We start from the raw sequence: 23,890 nt of genomic DNA on the forward strand, positions 1-23,890 counted from the left end.
AATATTATAAAGGCCTAGAGAAAAAAAAAAGAAAAGAAAAAAGAATTGTGCCATGTTCTAGAGGAGCACACCTAGTGAGGGACCCACAGATGGCAGCCTTTGGTGATTGGAGGGTCTTGGATCGGCAGTGACTTAGTCTTTGGATCCTTGATTAAAAGAAAACGAGAACCACAACAATTGTTCGTTCCCCACTTACTTACCCTCTGTTATATCTAAAACTCCATTCTTTTCTCTTGTGATTCCAGACCTGTATCAGAGTGTGTGTCAGCCTCCTCTGGCCCCCCAGCTGTCCCCTCTGCCTGGAGTCTGTGGAGGTCTCCATCTTCACTGTGCATCAGTCACCCAGAGAGACCTTCCATACCTGCACCCAGCACCCTTCCCTAGAGATTCCCATCATTTGGACTAGAGTAGGACTCAGGAATCAGTATATTTTATAAGCACTTCATATGATTCTTGTGTCATATATGGTTGAGCCCCACTGCTTTACAGCGGAGTTAGATTTGTTTTTTTTCCTATAGACTCCTCAAAATGAGAGATACCCAGGAAAAAATGGTAAATAAAAATGAGTTGTTTCTCCTTTCTTTCTCCCCAAGCCCAGCAGAACTTTGTGTCTTGGATATCTGGGGCTTCCTTTTGCCCTGAAGTGATCTAACACTTATTTCCCAAAGTCTCTTGGAGGTGAAAATCTGGGTGGTCCTAGTTGGGGATGGGCCCTGAGGGTTGGACAGGATGAGGCTAAGAGACCAAACCTAGGGAAGTCTTATTTCAGAGGCAGCAGGGAAGGGCATTGTAGGGGGCTTCGTAGGTAGCAGAGATCTGCAACCCTGTCCATATACTTGTACCCAGGAGATGGTAGGATGATGAACGTCAAGATGCTGGGCCTGAAACACCAAGATCTTGGGGACCACAGTCTCTGTGGCTAAGAAGGGTAAAAAGTAGAAGATATCTGCCATCAAATGGACCACACATGCTTGGATAATGAGCATATTAATACCCATCTTGATGGGCTTGAAGACCAGCTGCTTTACTCCAAACTTTATGGACTATATAAATCTCCTTAGATTATTACACAGACCCGAGAAGGGGAAAACTTTCCTAGCTGTGACTGAGATTGAAATGATTGTATATAGGGATTCAGAACCATTACTATATTTAGAAAAAAGCCAATATGGAATTTTTTTCATCTAAGGGATATGGAATAAATTTTAGTCTCTCTAACAATAGGAATCAAGCAATCAGGCTCAAATAGATTGACTGACCCCATCGCCTATGCTTTTAATTTTATTGGGTTTTCATTAGATTTTTTTAAAATTTTTTTTTACGTTTATTTATTTTTGAGACAGAGAGAGACAGAGCATGAACAGGGGAAGGTCGGAGAGAGAGGGAGACACAGAATCTGAAACAGGCTCCAGGCTCTGAGCTGTCAGCGCAGATCCCAACGCGGGGCTCAAACTCATGTACCACGAGATCATGACCTGAGCTGAAGTCGGACGCCCAACCGACTGAGCCACCCAGGCACCCCTGGATTTTGGTTTGGCAAAGAACTCCGAGGGATTTTGCTGCAGGAGGGCATTGCATTTTATAGGCCTGTTCATAGAATGAGGGGGTTCTAGGATTTTTAGGACGGGGCTTAGGGGCAGCAGTGTGGTAGTGCACGGAGGTGGGGGTAGTTAGTACCTGGTGGACAGAGAGAGTGGTCCTGGGGCTTGACGTTGTATTTTCACTTGACAGAAGATCAAGAAACAGATGGTATTTTATTTAAGAAAGAGGCAACTACCGTTCAATTAAAGCCTTCCAGCTGTAACACCTACCCCTTTCCAGCCCCAATAAGGTGAGAAATGGAAAAAGCAGCACCGGTCAGCAGGAGTGGTGGCACCTATGAAGGTACTGAAATGCTTTCTTCACAAAGGAGCCTTGATACAGTGGGGGAAAACTTGGGTTTTGGAGACCTACAGAACTGGATTTAAATCCTCACTTAACTAGCTTTGATGCATTTTTGTATTCCCAGGACCTGGCAGTGCATGACATATAATAGAGCAAAACAATGAATACTTAATAAATGAATGAATAATGGATGCCCGAAAGAAATAACTGTCTGGCTCTGGGCAGTTTCTTAACCTGTGTGCCTGCGCTTAAGTGTCATCACCTGTAGAATGGGTATACTGAGAGGTAGAGGAGATTTTTGAGGATTTTATGAACTACAAAGTATATAAACCAGTGCCTGGCGGAGCTTCCTTATATTTAAGTTGTCTTCTAGCCACACACCTTCCCTAGTACTATAGTTTCACAGATTTGTGATAGGAAGAGCATTGCTGAATTGAAATCCTGAAGTGTGGGAAATGGTTGCACACAGTAGCCAAATTTCACCTCAGATTTGACTCTGAGCAATAAAGGCTGAACCCTGCCACCAGGGGATGTGTCAAGGAGAATTCCCGTTTCGAGAAACAGGCTTTGCTTGGCTTTCACAGGTCCTCTGTCTCTTCGTGAACTGTGTCTTAGGATCCCAAACAGTGTCTGGTTTTTGTTTTTGTTTTTAATTGAAGTATAATTAACATGCAGTGTTATATTAGCTTCAGGTGTACAACATGATTCAACACTTCTATTCATGACTCCATGCTTGCCATATTATAATATTATTGGCTATATTCTCTATGCTATACCTTTCATCTTCATGACTTAGGTGCTCTGGGGATTCGTACCTCTTAATCCCCTTTATTTCACTCATCCTCCCATCCACTTGCCCTCTGACAACCACCAATTTGTTCTCTGTATTTAAGTCTGGTTTTTGCTGGTTTCTTTGTGTGTTTTAGATTGTACATACAAGTGAAACCGTATGGTATTTGTCTTTCTCTGACTTATTTCACTTAGGACAATACCTTCTAGGTCCACCCATGTTCTTGTAAATGGCAAGATTTCATTATTTTTTATGGCTGCATAATGTTCCATTGTGTAGATATACCACATCTTCTTTATTCATCTATCGATGGACATTTGGGCCTCTTCCATATCTTGGCTGTTGTAAATAATGCCGCAATAGATATAGGGGTGCATATATCTTTTTGAATCAGTGCTTTTTCTTTGGGTAAATACCCAGTAGTGGAATTCCTGGATCGTAGGGTATTTCTGTTTTTAAATTTTTGAGGAGCCTCCATATTGTTTTCTAGTGACTCTACCAATTTACATTCCCATCAACAGTGCATGGGGGTTCCTTTTTTCTCCACATCCTCACCAACACTTACCTTTACTTGTTGATTCTAGCCATTCTGAGAGGTATGAGGTAATAACTCATTGTGGTTTCGATTTTCACTTCCCTGCCGATAAGTGATGTTGAGCATCTTTTCATGTGTCTGTTGGCCATCTGTATGTCTTTGGAAAACTGTCTATTCAGGTTATCTATTCATTTTTAATTGGATTATTTGATTTTTGATGTTGAGTTGTAGAAGTTCTTTATATATTTTGGATATTAACGTTTTAACAGGTGTATCATTTGCAAATATCTTCTCCCAGTCGATAGACTGCCTTTTTGTTTTGTTGGTGGTTTCTTTTACTGTGCAAAAGCTTTTAATTTTGATGTAGTCCCAATAGGAATTTTTGCTTTTGTTTCCCTTGCCTGAGGAGACCTATCTAGAAAAATGTTGCTAAGACTGATGTCAAACTATTGCCTATGTTTTCTGCTACCAGTTTTAAGTTTCAGATCTCACATTTAGGTCTTTAATCCACTTTAATCCACTTTGAGTTTATTTTTGTATATGACGTCAGAAAATGGTCCAGTTTCATTCTTTTGCATGTAGCTGTCCAGTTTTCCCAGCATTGTTTATAGAAAAGACTGTCTTTTCCCCATTGTGTATTCTTGCCTTCTTTTGACATAAATTAATTGACCATATAAGTGTAGGTATCTTTCTGACAGTGTCTGGTTTTGATTCCTGACTGTTGGGTACTCTTGGTCTACAGCTTTTTACTCAGATTTGACCCAATGTTTTGATCCACTATTTGTCCTAAACTTCATTATTTTAACTTGACGCATTTGTGACATGTTTGCCCCATATGGTAGGTATTAAGGATACAACACAAACAAGATGGAGATGAGAAGGATGTAATTCTTGGCTTCAAAACAGAAAATTTCTGTTAAGGGGATTTAGATCAGAAATCCAAGTGTTACAGTGCAGAGAAGTAACTGATAGTTTCTGATAGAAACATACACTAATCATGGGACAGAAAAAATATCAGGGAGGAAAGAGAAATAGCTCAAACATCCCTGAGTTCTTGTCTCTGTCTCACTCAGATTCTTCTGGTCCTGGATTATATCATGTCTGCAAACCACCGCCACTGAAAACCCATTTGAGTCAATGTATATTACAGGATAGTCATCCACTTAGGATGGGAACTCCAGAAAGGTAGATGTGTGGCCCGTCTTGTTCATCACTGTACCCCAGTCCATGAAACAGAGTCTGACACACTAATAGGCACACAAATATTTCTTGAGTGAATTTATGACTTAATCCTGAATGGAGCTGGGAGAAATTGATGGGTTTATTTCCTCTCTCTCTCTATGTCTCTTTCCCTTCCTTCCTTCCTCCCTCCCTCCCTCCCTCCCTCTCTTCCTGTCTTTCTGAAAGTAGTCCTGGATAGTTCATAGGGCTTTAGCACCATTAAATTATGAAAACACTTCTTTTGCTTTTAAGTGACCTATTTTCAAAGACTTATCTATCTAAATGTCAGCCCATAAATTTCATTACAATCTACTAACTTTATCAAGCATCCTTTCTGAAAAAGGCACAGTGTTCCCTAGCTATTAGATTTTGTATGGAAATTGCTAGATGCTTTGTCGTTGCTTTTGGATTTTACAACGTCTTCAGTAAATTGGATTGATTATGCACACAAGAGTGTTGGTGTCCTTCATGTTGGCTATTTTAGTGTCATTTACTTTTGCTAAAAATCTTAAAGGGGAAGATTCCAGAAAGTAGCATAAGAAAGCATTATGCTAGTAGAAACAATCTCCCTGTTTAGTTTATTTCCCTAAACCAAAAGCAGACAGTACTGTGGCCCTCACCCCTCATCCTAGATGCTATTAGAAGATCTAACAAGTGGTGGGCTACAAGTGGGTGGGCTGTCATGGGTGAGTTGCAAGACCCAGGGAAGGTGTTATACCTCAATTCAGAAGCTGAAGATCCAAGAATCAATGATTTAAAAAAAGGAAATTTACTTAAAGAATAGATCTAATAACATAAAAATGTGGCTTATCATTGCATGGTTTGTCCAGGTCTCAGTAGTGCCATGGTAGAATCAGAATTGGATGCCCTTTGCATGGTTCTCGGGTTACAGTGCTCAGACTGCATGAGGATGGAGACACAGAGCAAACTCATCAGCGTCCATAATGTAAACATGGGAAGTTGAAGTGTCCTGGTTAGATCCCCTTTTTAATATTAGGTTCAGATCAGTGTTGGTTCCAGAGACCTATACTTTCCTACAGTAACTGTATTACCAACCCTTGCTACACCTCTTAGGTTAGACGCTTTTTGTTAGACATGGTGCAAACACCATGTTTGCTTTAGTATTCTAGCTTGTTCCCATTCATATTTTACCCTGGCTGATGTGCCTAAAGAAGAAAAGAAACCAAAGAGGTAAGGGCATGCACCTGGGTATGGTCACTCACCCAGTGTGTTCTCACTGGGTGGGAGAGAAGTATTCAAAATACCAACATTGCACATAAAATTTTACAGAAAACCTCCCTGTGAAATTTCCTTGGTACCAACTAGATCATTATTTTTCTGTCCTATGAGAATAGGTAAGTGTTAATAATTGGCCATTATTTCTAGACAAACATGTCACAGGTCACTGCATTCTTCCATGTCTAATAGCAGCATGATCTGTCTGAGAGGGAATTAAATCCCTGTGTAAACCCTGGTGCCTGCTTGTCCCACTAATCAATGTAGAGGAAGGCTTCCCCCTTTGCCCTATTCCTGTAAGTTCCAGAGAGACCAACCCATGGGTGACACTGAATAGATTTTACAGTCAAGCTCCAAACTCTGCCTTCTCAGCAATGAGAAAAGTTATGAAGAGCAAGCAGAACATGCCTTTCAGTTGCTGGAGCAGAAAGGGCCCTGGAGGCTACAGGTGACTCTTTGGCTTGTCAGTCCCCTACATAAGCAAACAATTCCAGCTGAGTCTGAGGACTGTTAGATCACTTCCTATAAAGCAACAGAAGGGTGCAATGAAGTCGTAAGTTCTTGTGTCTAATATGAAACAATATGACTAGGCTGTCATTCAGTGACCATTGGAGCGCCTACCATGTACTGGGCACTTTTCCAGGCACTGGAGATGCATTGAGGAGAAAAACTGTGTCTAAGAGGTACGGTTCATTACATTCTAATGAAGGAGGACACAACTAAGAAATATATATTCTTAGGTAGGCAGTCTTCGCTGGCCAAGAAGGCAGATGAAGCAAGATGGGAAGCGCAGAGAGGGATTGAGGTTGTAATTATATATTGGGTAATTAGGGAAGGCCCCTCTGATGAGAAGGCACTGAACAGACACCTGAAGGAAGTGAGGGTGGGAGGTCTGCAGACCTCTGGGAGAAGAGCATTCTGGGCAAAGGAAAGAGCAAGCACAAAGTGTGTGAGGGAAGGTCATGCTTCAAGAGTTGGGGCTCTTCCAAGGAGGCTCATGTGGCTGAAAGTGAGCAAGCAAAGGGTGATAGAGAGGTTGTTGGAAGGTGTTAGCCCCCCATAGGCCACAGTAAGAATTCTGCCTTTTTCCTGAATAAGACAGTAAATTGCCGGAGGGTTTTGAGGAGTGGAGTGACATATCTCAGGTTTTAAAAACCTCTATCTGGGGGCAGAGAAGAGGTGTAGAGAAAAGATGGGAAACAGGAGTGGTGACTGCAATAATCATGACAAGAAATGATGGCCTGAGCCTGGTGGTCCAGTTGGATCCATCCTGAAGGTAGAATGGGTAGGATTAGTTGCTGATGTGGATGTGAGGTGAAAGAAGAAAAAAAAGGAATCAATAGGACTCGAAGATTTTTTATATATTTCTTTGAGAAGGGGGAGGGGCAGAAAGAGGGGACAGATGCTCTGAAGCAGGCTCTGTGCTTACGGTAGGGAGCCCAATGTGGGGTTTGAACTTACGAACCATGAGATCACGACTTGAGCTGGGACCAAGAGTCGGACACGCAACCTACTGAACCACCTGGGCACTCTGGACTCCGATATTTTTATTTTATTTTATTTTTTACATATAGTATGTTAAAAAGGCCTTTATTTTTATACTTCAAATGCTCTAAATTAATAAAAGGAGTAATTATCCTGTTTTATTTTTTTTTAATTTTCAAAATGCTGAGGAGAGCACCTCATGGTAGAAATACCCCTTTGTAGTAGTTAAGAACAGCTGTCATCTAGAAAGTGCAGATATTTTTGTTGACTTTAGCTACTGATTTATTTTCTTGCCTGAGACCCTAAAGAAGAAGTTGCCATGTCCCGAGACAGACAAGACTTTGGGAAGGACATTCTCAGGGGAGATGATTAGGAGTTGGATTTTGGAGATACTAGAACAACTGGAGATATAAGCTAGAGTTCAGAGGAGAAGTCTAAGCTGGTGTTGATATGAACTTGGGAGTCATTCAAGTACTGATGGTTTTAAAAGCCATGTAATCAAATGGGATCACAAAGGAAGAGAGCGCAGGTAAAGAGGGAAACTCCAAGGAACACCCTGTGAGCCCTGCTGGTAGTGGCGGAGAGGGGAGGGCAGGATGCTAGCCCAGGAGACTGAGGAAGATCTGCTAGTGAATAGAGGAGAAAACCAAAAGAGAGTCTACCCTATGAACCAAATGAATAAAGTATTCCAAGAAGGAAGGAATGATAAACTATATCAACTTTCTCTCTTTGGATCCCAAGATTTCCATTTTACTGCATTTTGCAGCAATCAGTGGGTAGTAAGGAATGAGAGATGGGAACCATCCCTAATTTTGGAGAGATTGGAAAAACAATGGGGATTTTCAAAAGTGTAATCATACTACAACAAAAACAGACCACAGCAACAGAAAAACCCTAGAAGGGTTGTCTCTAGGGACATGATATAATGTCAGCTTCTGTGAGTTGGACATTGGACTAGCCTCCTCCCTCAGTCTATAACCTTTAGATGCATAACTTTTAAAATGGGATTAAAAATACTTGTATGTCTCATGGGGCCATTGTGGAAGCAGGATATCATAGTTCCTTCTATATGCTCCCCACTATTTCCTTGTTGGCATTCTAGACTATACAAGTAAAGAAATGCAGAAGGATTTTTATGTGAATTTTTTATGCATCAGCAATTTTGTTAATGCTGTTGTTTTCAAACTATGTGATTTGTTCAGTAAATTCACAAATAATTGTACTTTTCTACTCTGTGCCAGGCACTATGAAGGGCACTGAGGATTCATAGGGAGATGAGACATTCCTGCCTTCAAGGAGGTTAGAATCTGAGGAAGTAAATAGAGTGATTGATGTTTAGGACATACAGTAGACCACCAGTGCCATTAATCCTTGTGAAATAATTTAGGGATGGTCTCATCATTTCAAAAGCCTACTTATTTTTCACTGAAGAGATGCTGTAGGGGTAAGTCCTGAGAATGAGCTCTCTCACCCATGTCTGCATATATTTAGTAGGTGGTTTGTTTCCTAACATAGTGTCTGATGATCAAGATGAGTGGCTAGGACACATCTTCCTCTTTAAAGCAATGAATAAATGGTTATGGATTTTCCTCTGCAGTAATATCTGCGCTTAAATGTGGACCATGAAATCTGCTGGACTGCGCTCCGTCCCATGCGCTCTCTGCTCACGAGCTTCTTGGTATCAGTGATGTGCCCATCTAACTATAGGGCTGTCATCAGCTGCCTAATGATCTACCGTAAATAGAGCTGTCAGCCATTTTGTTTTGTCCCAAAGAGTTCTCTGCAAATGACCCAGGAGAAGAGGGAGAGCCAAGGTGCCCCCAGCCATCAACACAGAACTCCAAACAAGGTTGTCATGACCCTTGGACCAGGAGCCAAGGGTATAAGAAAGAAGCAGTGGAGATAGAATAGGCAAGCTCCATTCATTTTCAAATTCAAGGTTCTTTAGCTAGAGGAGTATAGAAAGAAACTTACTTTGTCAGAGATGACCTGTGATAACATGAAATTTAAGCAAAGAGAGCCAAAGGCTGTATATCCTTGTTCAGGGACAATCACTCAACACCACCACAGACTGAATCTATGACAGGAATAGCTGGCGCTTATGAACTGCATAGCTTGGAAGGATGCTGACATATGATATACCGTGGATTTTAATCATTCTTCCCCCTATGTTACAAGTTTGGGGATGACGTACACTCCTTCCAGTGTTAAGTCATGGAGCACAGAAAAATTTTGTTTTATTTGAATTTTAGGTCTCTGGCTATTCTCTATGGCATCGTGCTCTGTGATGTGGTTACTTGTCAACATTGTATGGCCATGTGAGAGGGCTGGTGGCTGGGAGTTACCTATTTTTATCAACAGGATCACCACGGGCCTTAGAGTCAGGGATAGGTGAATTCAGACCTGTTACTAAGGTCAGTCTCTTGGGAGACTGTTGGGCATTATGGTAACTAGGACAGCCTCCTGATTCAGATAATCCTAAGGTTCAAGGTCAAAATCTATTATTTACATGCTGTGTGGTATTAGGCAAATTAATTATTCTCTCTGTGCTTTAATATCTTTATCTACAAATAGAATATTAGTATCTTCTTTACAGGATGGTTGTAAGGACTTAACTGAGATGCTGTGACATGGTGGCACCTAATGACTGCTCCTTAAATATTCACTTCTTAAAATTGCCAGATTCCTCTGATCTTTGGTTTCCTCATTCTTAAAATGGTTGTGTTGTTGTTAATGTTAAATAATCTAGGGGGAAATCTCAGCAGTGTGTCTGGTATGGAATGAATAGTTGATATTTTTATCAATAGAACAGTGACCTTTTCTGGAATAATTATTGTTACATGGATGAGAATAGAGAAATCTTTTTTAAATCTGATTCCATATCTTGATCAGTCAACATGTTTTTACCAAACACATTATATTCCCAGCCTATATGGGGAAACAATTTTCTGTGTTTTTATAATTTAGATTACAAGGTAAAAAACACATACATTGAATAAATCATAACTGGATGTATATTGTGCATAAGGCACTATGCTAGCAAGTATCCTGATAGATATAAATATGAACCAGACATGGACCTTGCCTTCAAGGGGTTCAGAGCCAGCTGTGAGAGAGATGGGAGAGAAAGCATGGATGCAGACTGCCTGGATTGGGTACCAGACTCTACCCCTCACCACCATGAGACCATAAGCAAGTTACTTGACTACCCTGTGTAGGGCTCCTCATTTGTGACATGCCGGTGAAAACAGTACCTACACCATAGTGTTGGGGTGAAGTAAGCTTTATTACTCATAAAACACAGTGCCAGTCATACAGTCCAATATCAGTAAATGTTAGCCATTTCAAAATACAGAGTCGGGGATAACCGTGCATGTAAACAAACATAAGGCAGGAGTATGGTGATATTGCTATGGCAATTTGGATGGAGGAGAGATTACTTAGGCTTCATAAAAGAATGTGGCATTTAAGCTAAACTTGGGAGAATAGGCAATATATGAACATGGAAAAATGGCAAATCAAGGCAGCTTTAGAGTTAGTGATTGTGTAAGAATATGAGGGTAGACAGGTGAAGGAACTCGACAGGGAAGAAGTTGGGGGGAAAAGGTCAGAAAGTGAAGGTCCTCATATGCTGGCTCAAGGAGTTTGTATTTGCTATGTGGACAGTGGAGAGAGAGAGCCATTATAGATTTTCAACAGACAAATGGTAAGGTCAGAGCTGTGCCTCTAGAAATAGATCAGAGGAAGAAAGCTCTGAGTTGTCTTCATCTCTAGACCTCCAGTCTGTCCTTTCTCTGGCCCATTTGCTGTAGGACAGGCAGGAGGGAAGACTCAGACAGGAGGTGGTGATATTTGGGCCTGGGTTGCCAAGAGGTTGTATGTGTCACTAACAAACATGGACAACATAAAAGGATGCGTAGGCTGGAAATGTACCTTTTGGTTCATTGGGACATGTCGGTTTGCAGTGTTGAGCATAAGTATTTGGATAAAGTCAGGGATAAGTGGAGGTTTGGAACCTTAGAGTGCCACCAGGTTGGAGATACAGATGGTCCAACTACTAATCAGAATAAAACTGGAAGCCTGAAGAATGGATGGGATTGCTAAGCAAAGATGATGAGGACCAGTCCTTAGGTGATCCCTATGTGAAGGAATGCCAGGAGAAAGTGGACATAGGAAGGTTCCATCAGAAAGACAGGAGAACACAGTTGATTAAAGGAACAGAAGAGTTTCAAGGAGGAGAACTTCAGGGATGCTGGACAAGACTTACTTGAGAGATGAGAAGGCAGTAGGAATGGAGGGGAGATGAGGGTGGAGACAGAGGAAAGAACTTACCTGCGAGGGAAGGGAGCAGAGACCTTTTGACATAGTGAGTGGAAAACCAGAGATGCTTATGTGATCTTTGGTATTTCTTGGGGACTTAAGACAGGTGCACCCCTCATCCTTAAGTTGAGAGGGTAGGTCTAAAAAGTCTTTTCATTACTGATTATTGTGCCCTCTGACCTAACCCTTCTTTCCTCTTTATTTTATCTCTTTGTCTTATAGATGGCAGGAGGAGGAGGTGATTTGATCGTGACTGAGTTGAATCTGTTGTGAGTTCTACAAAGAGGGGAGATTTTATGATCTTGTTCCAGTGAAACCACAGTTCAAACAAGCCAAAATGTATAACTGGAAAAAGAATCCCATAAGTTGATAGTAGAACAAAACCCTAGAGTTGTGTTACTTTTTCTATCAAAAAATCCTTTCTCTTCCTGGTGAAGAGGAAGAGAAGGCAGGGCTCTCTAGGAATTGGGAATTGGAAGTTTTGGTGAGGGAAAGCAAGAACAATGAACATAGGAGAACGAGAAAGCAAGAAAGAGAGGATTGGGTTCATAGAGCCAGATAGTCTGGTTCAGAGTAAGATAGTCTAGTTCTGGATTTTAGAATAGGAATTGTTGTAGGTTTTGACAAGGAGTGTTACGCATAGCGTGTTCCTGAAACTGTGCAAGTAATTAGGTCAAGGTGTTCACTTGGAAGAGATTATCCACGTGAACCTTGAAATTAGTCGATATGATGGCTCAGGTGGCAGGGAGAAAGGCCAGGAGCTGGCCTTTCAGACATCAACTCGACTACTCCAGTATTAACCGATCTTGTCTTCTAAAACTAGGTATGCTCTGCAGTATCCTGGCAGAATGCTTTGTCATTGGATGGTAGTCAAAAATGTGTATTGAATTCATACAAAAATGATCAGACTTTGTGATGGTCGTTAAGAATCAGATAAAGGTGGGAGAATTAAGTAGGATGTTGATAGATGACTTGAGAAGATGTGGAGATTGGCCGTCACATACCTCGAAATTGAAGAGTTTTGGACCTGAGTAGGAGAGCGATTATCTGAATTTGGCATTGAGGGATGGGAGGGGAGTTACAAGAAGATGGAAGAATTTGCAGCCTCCAGTGAGTGACAGGGAGTTCCTTGGAAACGGTACCTTCTGTAAATACCCAGATTTGATTTAAAGCAAAGGGACAAAGGGAGAGAGGTAATGGGAGAAGAGAATGTACATCAGTACAGGAAGGAGTCAACTAGGGAGGGCTGGTAACTGGAGGGGCTGTGGTCTGTGTTCAGGGCATAGAAGACATGATGTGATGGGTTGGATTAACTTGTTCTGAATGAAACTTGGGTGCAAAGATGACAGTGTCGGGTACTCGAAGGCTCAGGATGTTGGTCTGATGGAGGTTTGTGGAGAATGGTAGGTGCCGCCTGGAATGAAGGCAGGTACAAGCCAGGTCAGCACGGAGCATCCGGTTCCAGACAGCATGTGGGGAAAAAGGGAAAGCTTTGGGACAACAGTAAACTTGGCTCAGAGCCCCACACCCATCTGTGTGCCACCCAGAGTGCGGACCTAGGAAAATGTTTGTGCCAAATGCTCCTCAGCAGACAGCTGTTGAGGCAGGGCAAGTTTTTTTTATTGCATTAGCTGACTGGCAGCCTAGCTTATGAGGATGTGAGTTATAGAACAGGGAAGTTTCAGAAGACGGAGAGGCAGCTAATGCCAAGTCAAGCTAAGGTGGTTTGGGCACGTTGGAGTGGAAAGGGCATGGGAAATAAGGTCATGCAGAGACGTACCTTCAACTCAAGTCGAAGAGAAAATTCTGTCGGCTTTTACCAGCTCATGAAAAGTCTAGTCCTTAACACACACCTGTGATTTCTAAATGACTATTGTTTGGTTGGCAAATGGTATGTAGGTGGGACATATTTAAATATTTCTCAGTAGGGGGTCCTCTCAACATTTGGGACAGAAAAATTAGGTGTTTTGAGGACTGCTTCTTGAAGTACAGACCTCGTAAGTCTCATGACCCATTTTGCAATGCGCATAGTGTCCCTCAGTGATTTTGACAATTAAGAGTACTCCTTTGTTGCCTGTGCCCTTGGGGAGGATATGATCACCTCTTCCCCACCCCACCCCCCCCCCCCCCAGGATCTGTGGGAGACTCCAGCTGGGGGAAAACTTGTTTCTCTTCAGAGATTTCACCGAATCCACATTCTGAGAGTAGTGCCATCCAGGAGTTCTGTTCTGCTTCAATTCAAGTGAAGACCATGAATTCTGACTGCACTCTAAGCGGAGGCTTTTTATTAGTGACTCAATTTAATGATGAACAGTGACATTCCAGTGCCAGTAGAAGTGTGAAACTTTTTTTCCCCTCCATATTCTTTTCATATGTCTGTGATTTGTGGCTTCTTATAGTTTCCTATAGCTTCTGACCAATCTCTGGGCACCAGCAGACCTCTTTTGTGGGATCTCTTACTATTCGATCTCTTTATCTTCCCATCAGGTAGAAGGATTTTATTTTTCCACATGACTATGCACATCGCAGACCCCTTTTCAGAAAAGCTGTTTCTGTTTAATCTGACTGTCCAATACTCTGGGACAAACACTAAAATCGGGGGACATGGGGGTGAGACCGGGCAACTGGAGAGCAGTTGCCAAGGAGGAAGCTTCAAGTGGTCTTCCTCTGGTTACTCCTTTAACATAACCACACCTGCAAATCTTTTTGATGTTTGCAATCCAACATTGAGTGGTGGGAGAGAGTGGGGACATAGACTAACAGATTGGAGAAACTGTAAGGAAAATGATTTCCTCTCAGCCTCGGTCAGGACTGTGCGAGAGGTGAGCATGTTAGTGTAAATAGAGGTTGGCCTCATTTCTAGATGATCAACAAGAGGGATGCCATGCAAACAAGGCCTCTGAAATTTCAGCAGGGTTGCTTCTGAGAGTGATGCATAGGAGGGAGGTCCCCTCCTTAAGGAATTCAGAGTGGCTCCTCAACTTGACCTTCACCTCCTCCCTCCAATCTCAAGCTTCAAGGCTTCTCTTGAGCTTCCTTTCCCATATGTCTGAAACCCATTTCCTGTCACCCTCCACAGCTTCCTTCTGTCATCTCTGGCGAATGTGTTACCCACTACATGGGCCCCCGTCCCCCAACAACATGTCTTTTGCTTCCTCCAAGCCTCACACACAAGGGACTTGCCCTGCACGAAGCCCACCTCCGTCTGATCTCTGCTGTTGTCTCTGTTCCCCCTCAGTCTCATCTCAATTTTCTGTTCTTATTATGTATTTGGAGATGGCTTAGATTTACTTTCATGTCCGCTCACGTGTTGGAATTGGCTGCTCAGCCAGATTGTGTGCATTTCCTGCACCTCAGAAGCGAGGCTCGTGCTCTAGATGTGTGGGGTACATGCGTTCCACGTACATGTACCTGCACCCACTGACCCCACCCCAGAGTTCAGAGTACTCAGGGGAGGTGTTCAATACTGCCATATGTTCTCCTTTTCTGTATCATGCTCAAAAGTATGTGCCTCTCGGTGTACGTGATGACGTTATAGCAGAGTGACTTGGGGACCTGGTTCCACGTGGGAAGGCAGCCCCTCATTCACTTGCACGTGTGTCTCTGTTCTGCCGGCAGGAGGATGAAGTGGTTCTCCAGTGCATCGCAAACATTCACAAGGAGCAGAGGAAGTTCTGCCTGGCAGCCGAGGGCCTGGGAAACCGCCTGTGCTTCCTGGAACCCACTTCAGAAGCCAAGGTAGGATTGATTGCCTGCCCTGCACCTTCTCCCTTGACCTCCCAGGCAGTCATTGAGGGGAAGGAGCTGCAAGGAGAGGAGGTTGAGAGTGATGAGGAAGAAGGTAGAAAGAAAGGACGCATTTGTTTTTCAGATGGGAAGCAGATGGGAAGTAAAATGTGACTCTCCCCAGCCCAGGAACAGTAGGAATCCAGAGCAGCGAAGAATTAGTGGTGCCTTGTCTGTCTGTGTTCCCCAGGACACCAGTGATGCTTTGAGGTCACTGTCACAGAAGAGGTTGTTTTCATATTCCCAGAACACCTTTTTGTGTTGTTAATTCCTAAAGGTCCTCAGTGCGGGTTCTGTACTGTCAGCTGTCATTTATGGCTACCAGGACTCCCAGGTGCTTGGGCCTGAGCTTCACGGAAAGCCCACTGCTCTCAGTTCAGACTGTGCCGAGCTCCTGTGATCGTTACCCCTGCCTGCCCACTGTGACCTGGGGGCAGAGAGGAGTGTTTGCTCTAGTCCCTGCCTGCGTGGTGGCATGTAATGTCCTGTCTCTTCAGCCAAACCTTTTCTTCCTCCAGTTTCAGACTGTCTCTACTTTTCGTGATCTGTCAAGTGTATCCGTGTGCTCGGCGAGATCACCATACTTGGCGGTCCTGGCCAGACCTTTAGATTGGTCAGGGTTCTCCAGAGAAACAGAACCAGTGGGATCTCTCCCTTTCTCTCGATGGGTGGGTGGATGGGGAGATGATGGATTTAAGATATTGCCTCACGCAATTATTGGGTCTGGTAAGTCTAAAATCTATACGTCAAGTCAGTAGGGTAGAAATTCACGGAGAAGTTGATGCTGTCTTGAGGCAGAATATCTTTTCTCCAGGAAACCTCGGTTTTTATTTTTAAAGCCTTAAGGGGTGCCTGGGTGGCTTAGTCGGTTAAGCGTCCGACTTCGGCTCAGGTCACGATCTCGCGGTCCGCGAGTTCGAGCCCCGTGTCGGGCTCTGGGCTGATGGCTCAGAGCCTGGAGCCTGCTTCCGATTCTGTGTTCCCCTCTCTCTCTGCCCCTCCCCTGTTCATGCTGTGTCTCTCTCTGTCTCAAAAATAAATAAATGTTAAAAAAAAAAAAAAAAAAGATGGCGTGAGGCCCACCCACCCACATGATCAAGGGTCATCACCTTAACTTGAAGTCAACTGATTATAGATGTTAATCACATCTATCAAATACCTTCACATCAAAACCTGGATTGGTGTTTGGTTAAATAACAGAGTACTATGGTCTAGCCAAGCTGACATACAGCTAACCATCTTACCCTCCTCACAGAGCCATTTTTTTAAAACAGAAAATGGTTACTATATTTTCCAGTAGGCCCACCGGATTAGCATGCTGTTTCTCCACATGAACATCTACAACACAGACATGCATGGTGTGGCTGAACACCAGATGTGCACTGTGAAGACAGCATGTCCCAGAAGCCCCTGTCCTCTCCATCACTGTTGTGCCCTCCCAGGGAGGTCACCAATCCCTGAGTTCAAACATCGATCAGTGACATGTGTGACCAGTGCCAAAAGGACAGAGTCCCGTTAAAATAAGTGGCAGAGAGAAAAGGAAGATGTTTTTATCTTTTTTAAAGGCCTTAGACTTGATTTCCCTGAGGTCTTTTCTCTTTTGCTTTTGTCCTTAGCTAGATATTTTTCTTTTCATTCCCAGCCGTCTGGGATAATAGGAAGATGACTAGATTAGAAGTCAAGAAGTTAATCCTCGGGGCTCCTGGGTGGCTCAGTCGGTTGAGTGTCTGACTTCGGTTCAGGTCATGATCTCGGGGTCCGTGAGTTCGAGCCCCAAGTCGGGCTCTGTGCTGACAGGGCTCTGTGCGGAGCCTGGAGCCTGTTTCGGATTCTGTGTCTCCCTCTCTCTGACCCTCCCCCATTCATGCTCTGTCTCTCTCTGTCTCAAAAATAAATAAACGTTAAAAAAAAATAATAATAAAATAAAAAAAAAGAAGTTAATCCTCAACCACTAGCTAGTCATGTGACTACGGGCAAGTCGCTCAACCTTGCTTTCCGTTTCCTCATCTGCCAGATGAGGTACATCCTGGTGCAGTGGAAAGAGCATTGGCCTAAACTGAAAACCAGTGGTCTCATTTTCTAGTCATCCACTGAGTGGACCATGGGGCAGTGGTTTGGGGCACAGGTTCTGGAGCCAGACTGTCAGATTTGGAGTCCTGTCTCTTACCACATACCAGCTAAGCCGGGATCTTGGCTAAGGTACTTGACATTTCTGTGCTTAGTTTCTGCACCTGCTTAATGAGAATTTAATAGTAACTACCTAAAGAGGTTTTTCTTAGGATTAAATGAGTTAATACCTAAGAAGTGCGTAGCACACTCTCTAACTATTGACTCCTCATTGACTATTATGATTGAACCTTGTCTAAACCAGATGAAAAACTATATATCCTAACCCGAGAATATTTTGTATTGCCCAGGAATAAAAATAACCCATACCACGCATAAATGCATTTGAAGATGAGAAAATGTCCTTCCTAACACCCACTTGACTAAGTGTCCTTATTTTAATTTTTCGTTTTAAATTGAAAACAAGGTAATAAGACTGAAAAAGAGATGTAACATATCATAACTTACTCATCTTGTCACAACTATTTTCATGTGTTTTTCATTCAGCCTCTGTTCACATGCCACCTGTATGTTTTCAGAGTTGTACTCAGAGTTGACGTGTAAGCATTCCGCTTTTTTTTCCTTTAACATTTTAGCCAGTTCCATAAAGCTATGTGGTCTCCGTGGTTTAAAAAAAAAAAAAAAAAGTATGTGGTTTTGTTAGTTTTTTTGCTTTTTAGAGTAAATACCCAGGAGAAAAATTAATGGTGTTAGGAGGATGAGCAGTATTAAACTACTTTCCCCAAAGGGTATACCAGTTGTCACAGTTGACATGCCCACTATCATAGCATGAATATGTGTCTCTTGTATATGCACTGTGAGGAAACTGCATCGTGAGTGCTTCTCAAAAAAACAGGCTCGAGTTCATGGAAAGGATAAAGTCTTTAGAACTTCATGTCACCATTCCTGGGAGGTGCCTGCTGGCCGCCATTTTCTGTGGCTTCAGTCTTTCCCACAGTCAGCTACAGCTGTGCACACTGCTTCTGACCTGTCCCCTCCCTTTTCACTAAATATTTCCTCTGATTGTCTACTACCCACTTTCACAACCACCTTTGCTATTCTTAGGTTCTCAGAAGCTAACACAGGTGGTGCAGTGAAATGAGAAGGTGTATTCCCAAGCCTGGCACTGAGCATGAGGCACACACCTCAAACAGCACTCTTATCACCAGCTACAGAGCCACCAGTGACCTTGGCATTCCCAGTCAAGGGTATTTCAAGCTAGGTGAGCCACAGAGAGATAAAATTGAGATGAATTCTAAGGAGAAGATACACCTCTAAGAAAGAAGAGATGAGATAAGGTTCTCAAAAGGTATTCTTAATGTACAAGCCCTATGAAAAGGAGGTCACATTGAAACAAGGGGTGAGAGAGTAGAAGAATGGGAAGCAAAAGTACACCAACACTTGGTGTAGACATGGAGACTGTTGAACACTTGGGAGAGCACTTGTGACTTTCTGTTTGCCGTGGCCCACGCTTCTTTGAAGGTCTCTTGAAACTGCAAATGTCAACAGATGGAAGCACTGTTAATCCACTTCCCTTTCAAAGATGCACAGCTCCAGGAATTAAAAGGTGTCCTCCCTGTTTTACAAGAAAGGTTTCAGAATTATAACCAGAAACCAGGAAACATGGAAAGGAAATGTTGCTTCTTTATTTGATCAGTAACAGCAATTGCTTATTGAGTGCTATTTTTAAGTGGAAAACGTATTCCCAGGAATTTACTACTTTTCCTCTCATCCATATTATCTATTTTGTATCTACAGCATTAGCTGGGGAAAGGGGATCTTACTTGGTTTAACTTAACATCCAAACTTGGCACCAGTATGTGCATTAGGGCAGGAACCACTGCTTGCCTGCTGGGAAGTGTCAGGCACACCTGTGGGAATCCTTGCTGCTGAATCCCCCACCCAAGATGAGGCCAAGTGCAAAGAGATGAGGTCCACATCAGGCAGGTATGAGAGTTACCATGGCTCACAAGCCTCATGGACCACAGGAGCCAGTGTTTCTTGTAACAACTCCACAAGCATGGCTTTTGGGGGCCCCACAAAGGACACCACCTCCCAGCTATAAGTCTTTACACTTGGGGAATTGCAAAGATATAGCTTCCTACATCAGGTAATGGTGTCTTCCCAGTACAGACTCAGGCTGCCAGTCAGGGATCATTTTCACTGTAAGCAATGTTCCCTAGTGACGTAATTCACATATCAGTTTTACCAGGTTGTCCAAGAACAAAACTGGACAGTTAACTGAAGGTCAAATTCTCATGCATAAGGAAAAAACAATTTAATAAGCTTTATCCCATAGTATTCTTCATTGATGGCAGTTACTTCATGACTGTGGCCTTGTCGGATGTGTCTGGAACCCCAAAACCTTTCCAAATCCTCACTTCGACCTTGCTTAAATATATAGGTCATCAAAAAATAAGAATGTGGGCACTTTTTGGTTAAGATCGATTTGAACACACCAAGCTTTGTTTCACAGATTTTAATGAGGATGAAACACAAATTGCTGAGGGGAAACTTACCCTAGCGCCTTTTAATTTTTTTTTTTTTTTACTTTTTTAGAGAACGAGCAGGGGAGGGGAAGAGGGGGAGAGAGAATCTTAAGCAGGCTTATGCCCAGTGGGGCTCAAGCTCACAACCATTAGATCATGACCTGAGCCTGAATCAGTAGTCCCATGCTTAACCAACTGAGCCGCCCAGGTGCCCCACCCTAGTCCCCTTTCAAAATCAGTGACCTAGCCAAAGTCTTCAGACACTCCGTGTCTCAGAATGAAGTTGTGCCTCTCTGTTGGGTAACAATGGTCTCTCTCACCATGGTTTATTCAAAATGAAAAATCCAATTTCAAATCCAATTTTCAAACTGAAAATTTCCAGGGGAAATTTTAAGCCTATTGTTTCCCACCCCCTCTTTTGAAAAGGAAGAATAGTCTGCTCTGGTTTCTGCAAAGTTGGATAGGCTCTAAAGACCCAGGATTAAACATCTGTGATTGTGCAAACATCATTATGTAGATGGCATAAATGAAGAGAGAATTCTAGGCTAAAAATAGTTTATTTTCTACTATTTTTATTATCTTTAGCTCAGAATAGATTTACTGTTTACTTCTAAACAACTAAGCCTGTGCAAATTTGCAGAGAGTGAGGCTCACCCTGAGGTTGTACACTTTTCTTTGAACTTCTGATTGATATTTTAGAGGGTAGTATTCTCTATGGACTTAAGATCTTATGAAAAGCCAAACTATTATAAAACATGCTTAAAAAACTTTCTTGTTATGTAATAGATACTTATAGGTGAAAGATGTGATCTTTTTGTTTGTTTGACATTTATCAGGCATCATGTGCTATATGCCATGTACTACAATGGGCGCTTACATGCTCTCATTTAATTTTTATATCCCTATGGAGCAAATATTGATTTCATTTATGGAGAGGAAAGATACAAGAATTTAGACAAAGTTACGTAAATTCCTGAAGATGATTCATTCTAAACTTGAATCACTACTTCTATAGTACTCAGCAATAAAGAATATCACAGATCCAACTTAAGGATAAAGAAACCATATTTCTCCATGTGGTTAGATTTTAAGACTACCTGGGCAGATCTCCATACCCCCTCCCACAACCTTCATGCATCTGTCCTCTGAATGCCTGACATTCCAAAGTTAGAAATACGTATTTTGTTTAAATCAAATAGGAACTATTAAAATGCAAATGTTCTGAGAGAGCACATGAAGCAATATTAGATTTCTAGAGGTAATTTTTTTTTAGTATAAATGGCATAATCAGATATTTTCTTGAAATTAAGTTGTTGGAGGAATAAAGCAGATGACTGAGTGCCTCTGTATTGGGATATAAGGCATAGAAACACTGTGAATGTGGAATCGAACATCTACAGCATTGAATTGCAATAGTTTACCTCCCCTCCACCAGGCTCTTAGCACTGAAGATTGTGGTTAAGACAGTGGTTAAGAAACATGACCTTGGACCATGGAGAAAGATTGCCTGGGCTGGTAATTCAGGCTCCACCGCTTAACAGCTGTCTGACTATGGTTCAATGAGTTTATCTTAACCTGCCTCAGTTTCCTCTGCTTGAAAACTGTAATCATCTCATAGGATTGTTATGAGGATTCAGTTACATGGGTTCCCAATTGTAAGGTACTTGTAACAGTGCCTGACACACCCCCAAGTGCTTTTTAGGCAATAGCCTTTATTATCCCTAGTATAGATTCAGACATAAATTAGGTCCCCAAGAAGTATTGTTTGACTGAATTAAGTTACCCACATATTGAATTACTTAAATATTTCTTTTATTTTTATTTTAATTCCAGTATAGTGAACATACAGTATTGTATTTGTTCCAGGAGTACAATATAGTGATTTCGACAATTCTATAAATTACTTGGTGCCCATCATAAGTGTACTCTTAATCTCCTTTACCCTCCGCCCCCGTAACTATCATCAATTTGTTGTCTATAGTTAAGAGTCTGCTTTTGGTTTGTTTTTTTAACTTCTTAAACTCCACATAGGAGTGAAATTGTATGTTATTTGTCTTTCTCTGACTGACTTATTTAATTTAGCATTATACTCTTTAGCTCTATCCACATTGTTGCAAATGGCAAAGATTTCATTTTTTGTGTGTGTGGATAATATTCCTTTGTATATAAATACCACGGTGTCTTTACCCATTCATCTATTGATGAACACTTGGGCTGTTTCCATAACTGCCTATTGTAAATAAGGCTGCAGTAAACATAGGGGTGCACATAGCTTTTCGAATTAGTGTTATCATTTTCTTTGGGTAAACACCCAGTAGTGGAATTGCTGGATCATATGGTGATTCTATTTTTAATTTTTTGAGGAGCCTCCATACTGTTCTCCACAGTAGCTGTACCAATTTACATTCCTGCCAACAGTGCATAAGTGTTCCTTTTTCTCCACATCCTCCTAACACTTGTTGTTTCTTCTTGTGTTTTTGATTTTAGCCATTCTGACAGGTGTGAGTTCTATATCATGGTTTTGATTTGCATTTCCCTGCTGATGAGTTATGTTGAACATTTTTTCATATGTCTGTTGGCCATCTGTATGCCTTCGGAGAAATGTCTGTTCATGTCTTCTGCCCATTTTTACTGCATTTGGTGTTTTGGTATTGAGTTGTTGAAGTTCTTTATTTTTGGATAGTAACCCTTTACTGAATATGTCATTTGCAAACAACTTCTCCCATTCAGTAGGTTATCTTTTAATTTCATTGTTTGCTCTGCTGTGCAGAAGCTTTTTATTTTGATGTAGTTCCAATAGTTTATTTTTGCTTTGGTTTCCCTTGCCACAGGAGGCATATCTAGAAAAATGTTGCTACAGCTGATGTCAGAAAAGTTACTGCCTGTGTTCTCTTCTAGGATTTTTATGGTTTCAGGTCTCACATTTAGGTTTTTAATCCATTTTGAGTTTACTTTTGTGTATAGCATGAGAATAAATATTTCAAAGGCCTGGATTTGAGGATCAGCAGGACATTTATGACCATTAAAGTGAAATATTAATGAGAGTCAGCGTGAGTGAGATGAAAAGGATTAAGTAATGAGTGGTTAGTTTTTAAAAAAAAATAAGGTGAATCAGTGAGATGTAGATTTTTATTGTTTTTGACTTCTGTAGATTTCAATTCTTGGAAATTTATTAGGACTGTTTTATGGCCTAGCATATGGTCTATCTTGCTTAATATTCTATGTGTTGTGCTTTCAACAAGTGTGCTGGATAGTGTTTTATGAATGTTAAGAGGGTTGACCATGGTGTTCAAATCTTCTGTATCCTTACTGAGTTGTATTTATAAGTTCTACCAATTACTGAGATAGAGGTGTTAAAAGCTATGAGAATTTGTCTATGTCTCCCTTTAGTTCTGTCAGTTTTGTTTCATATATTTTAAAGCTCTCTTAGGTGTGTGTGTGTGTGTGTATGATTTTTATTTTCTTGGTGAAATGATCATTTGTCATTATCAAATGTTCCTGTTTATCCTTTATCTAATTGTATACTTTGATATTAACATAGCCATAAGCTTTCTTATACTTAATATTTGTATGATCTATCTTTTTGTTTTCAATTCTTTTATGTCTTATATCTTTATATTTGAGGCATGTCCCTTATAAATAGCATATAGTTAATATGCTGCTCCTCCCCCTTTCTGCAATCTCTGCTGTTTTATTGGAGTGTTCAGTTCACTTACATTTATTGGAATAATTGATAGTGTTGGGATTTGGTCTACCATCTTAATATTTGTTTCCTTTTGTTTTTTGTGTTTTTTATTCTTTTCATCTTTTTATGCCTTATTTAGGATAAATCAAATATTTTTGTTACCCTATTTTGTCTCCTCTCGGCTTTTTAGCTCTACTTCTATGTATTATTTTTTAGTCATTACTTTAAGGATTACAATATAAGTCCTCAGCTTCTTGGTGTCTCTTTTGATTAATATTATTCCACTTAACTTTTATCCTTTGTGCTATTATTGTCATGCATTTTATTTTTACAAGTTACATAATATGCACTAC

General features: G+C 41.5%; 1 protein-coding gene across 1 annotated transcript in view; it reads left to right on the top strand.

The window, feature by feature from the left end:
* RYR3 (ryanodine receptor 3) overlaps positions 1–23,890 on the top strand; it is a 535,021-nt gene that overhangs the window by 159,037 nt on the left and 352,094 nt on the right. The window contains 1 exon segment of the mRNA XM_058738297.1: positions 15,090–15,209. Within this exon segment, the coding sequence (XP_058594280.1) occupies positions 15,090–15,209 (120 nt within the window).

The sequence above is a fragment of the Neofelis nebulosa genome, chromosome 7 (genome assembly GCF_028018385.1).
Source record: "Neofelis nebulosa isolate mNeoNeb1 chromosome 7, mNeoNeb1.pri, whole genome shotgun sequence".
Classification (NCBI taxonomy): Eukaryota; Metazoa; Chordata; class Mammalia; order Carnivora; family Felidae; genus Neofelis; species Neofelis nebulosa.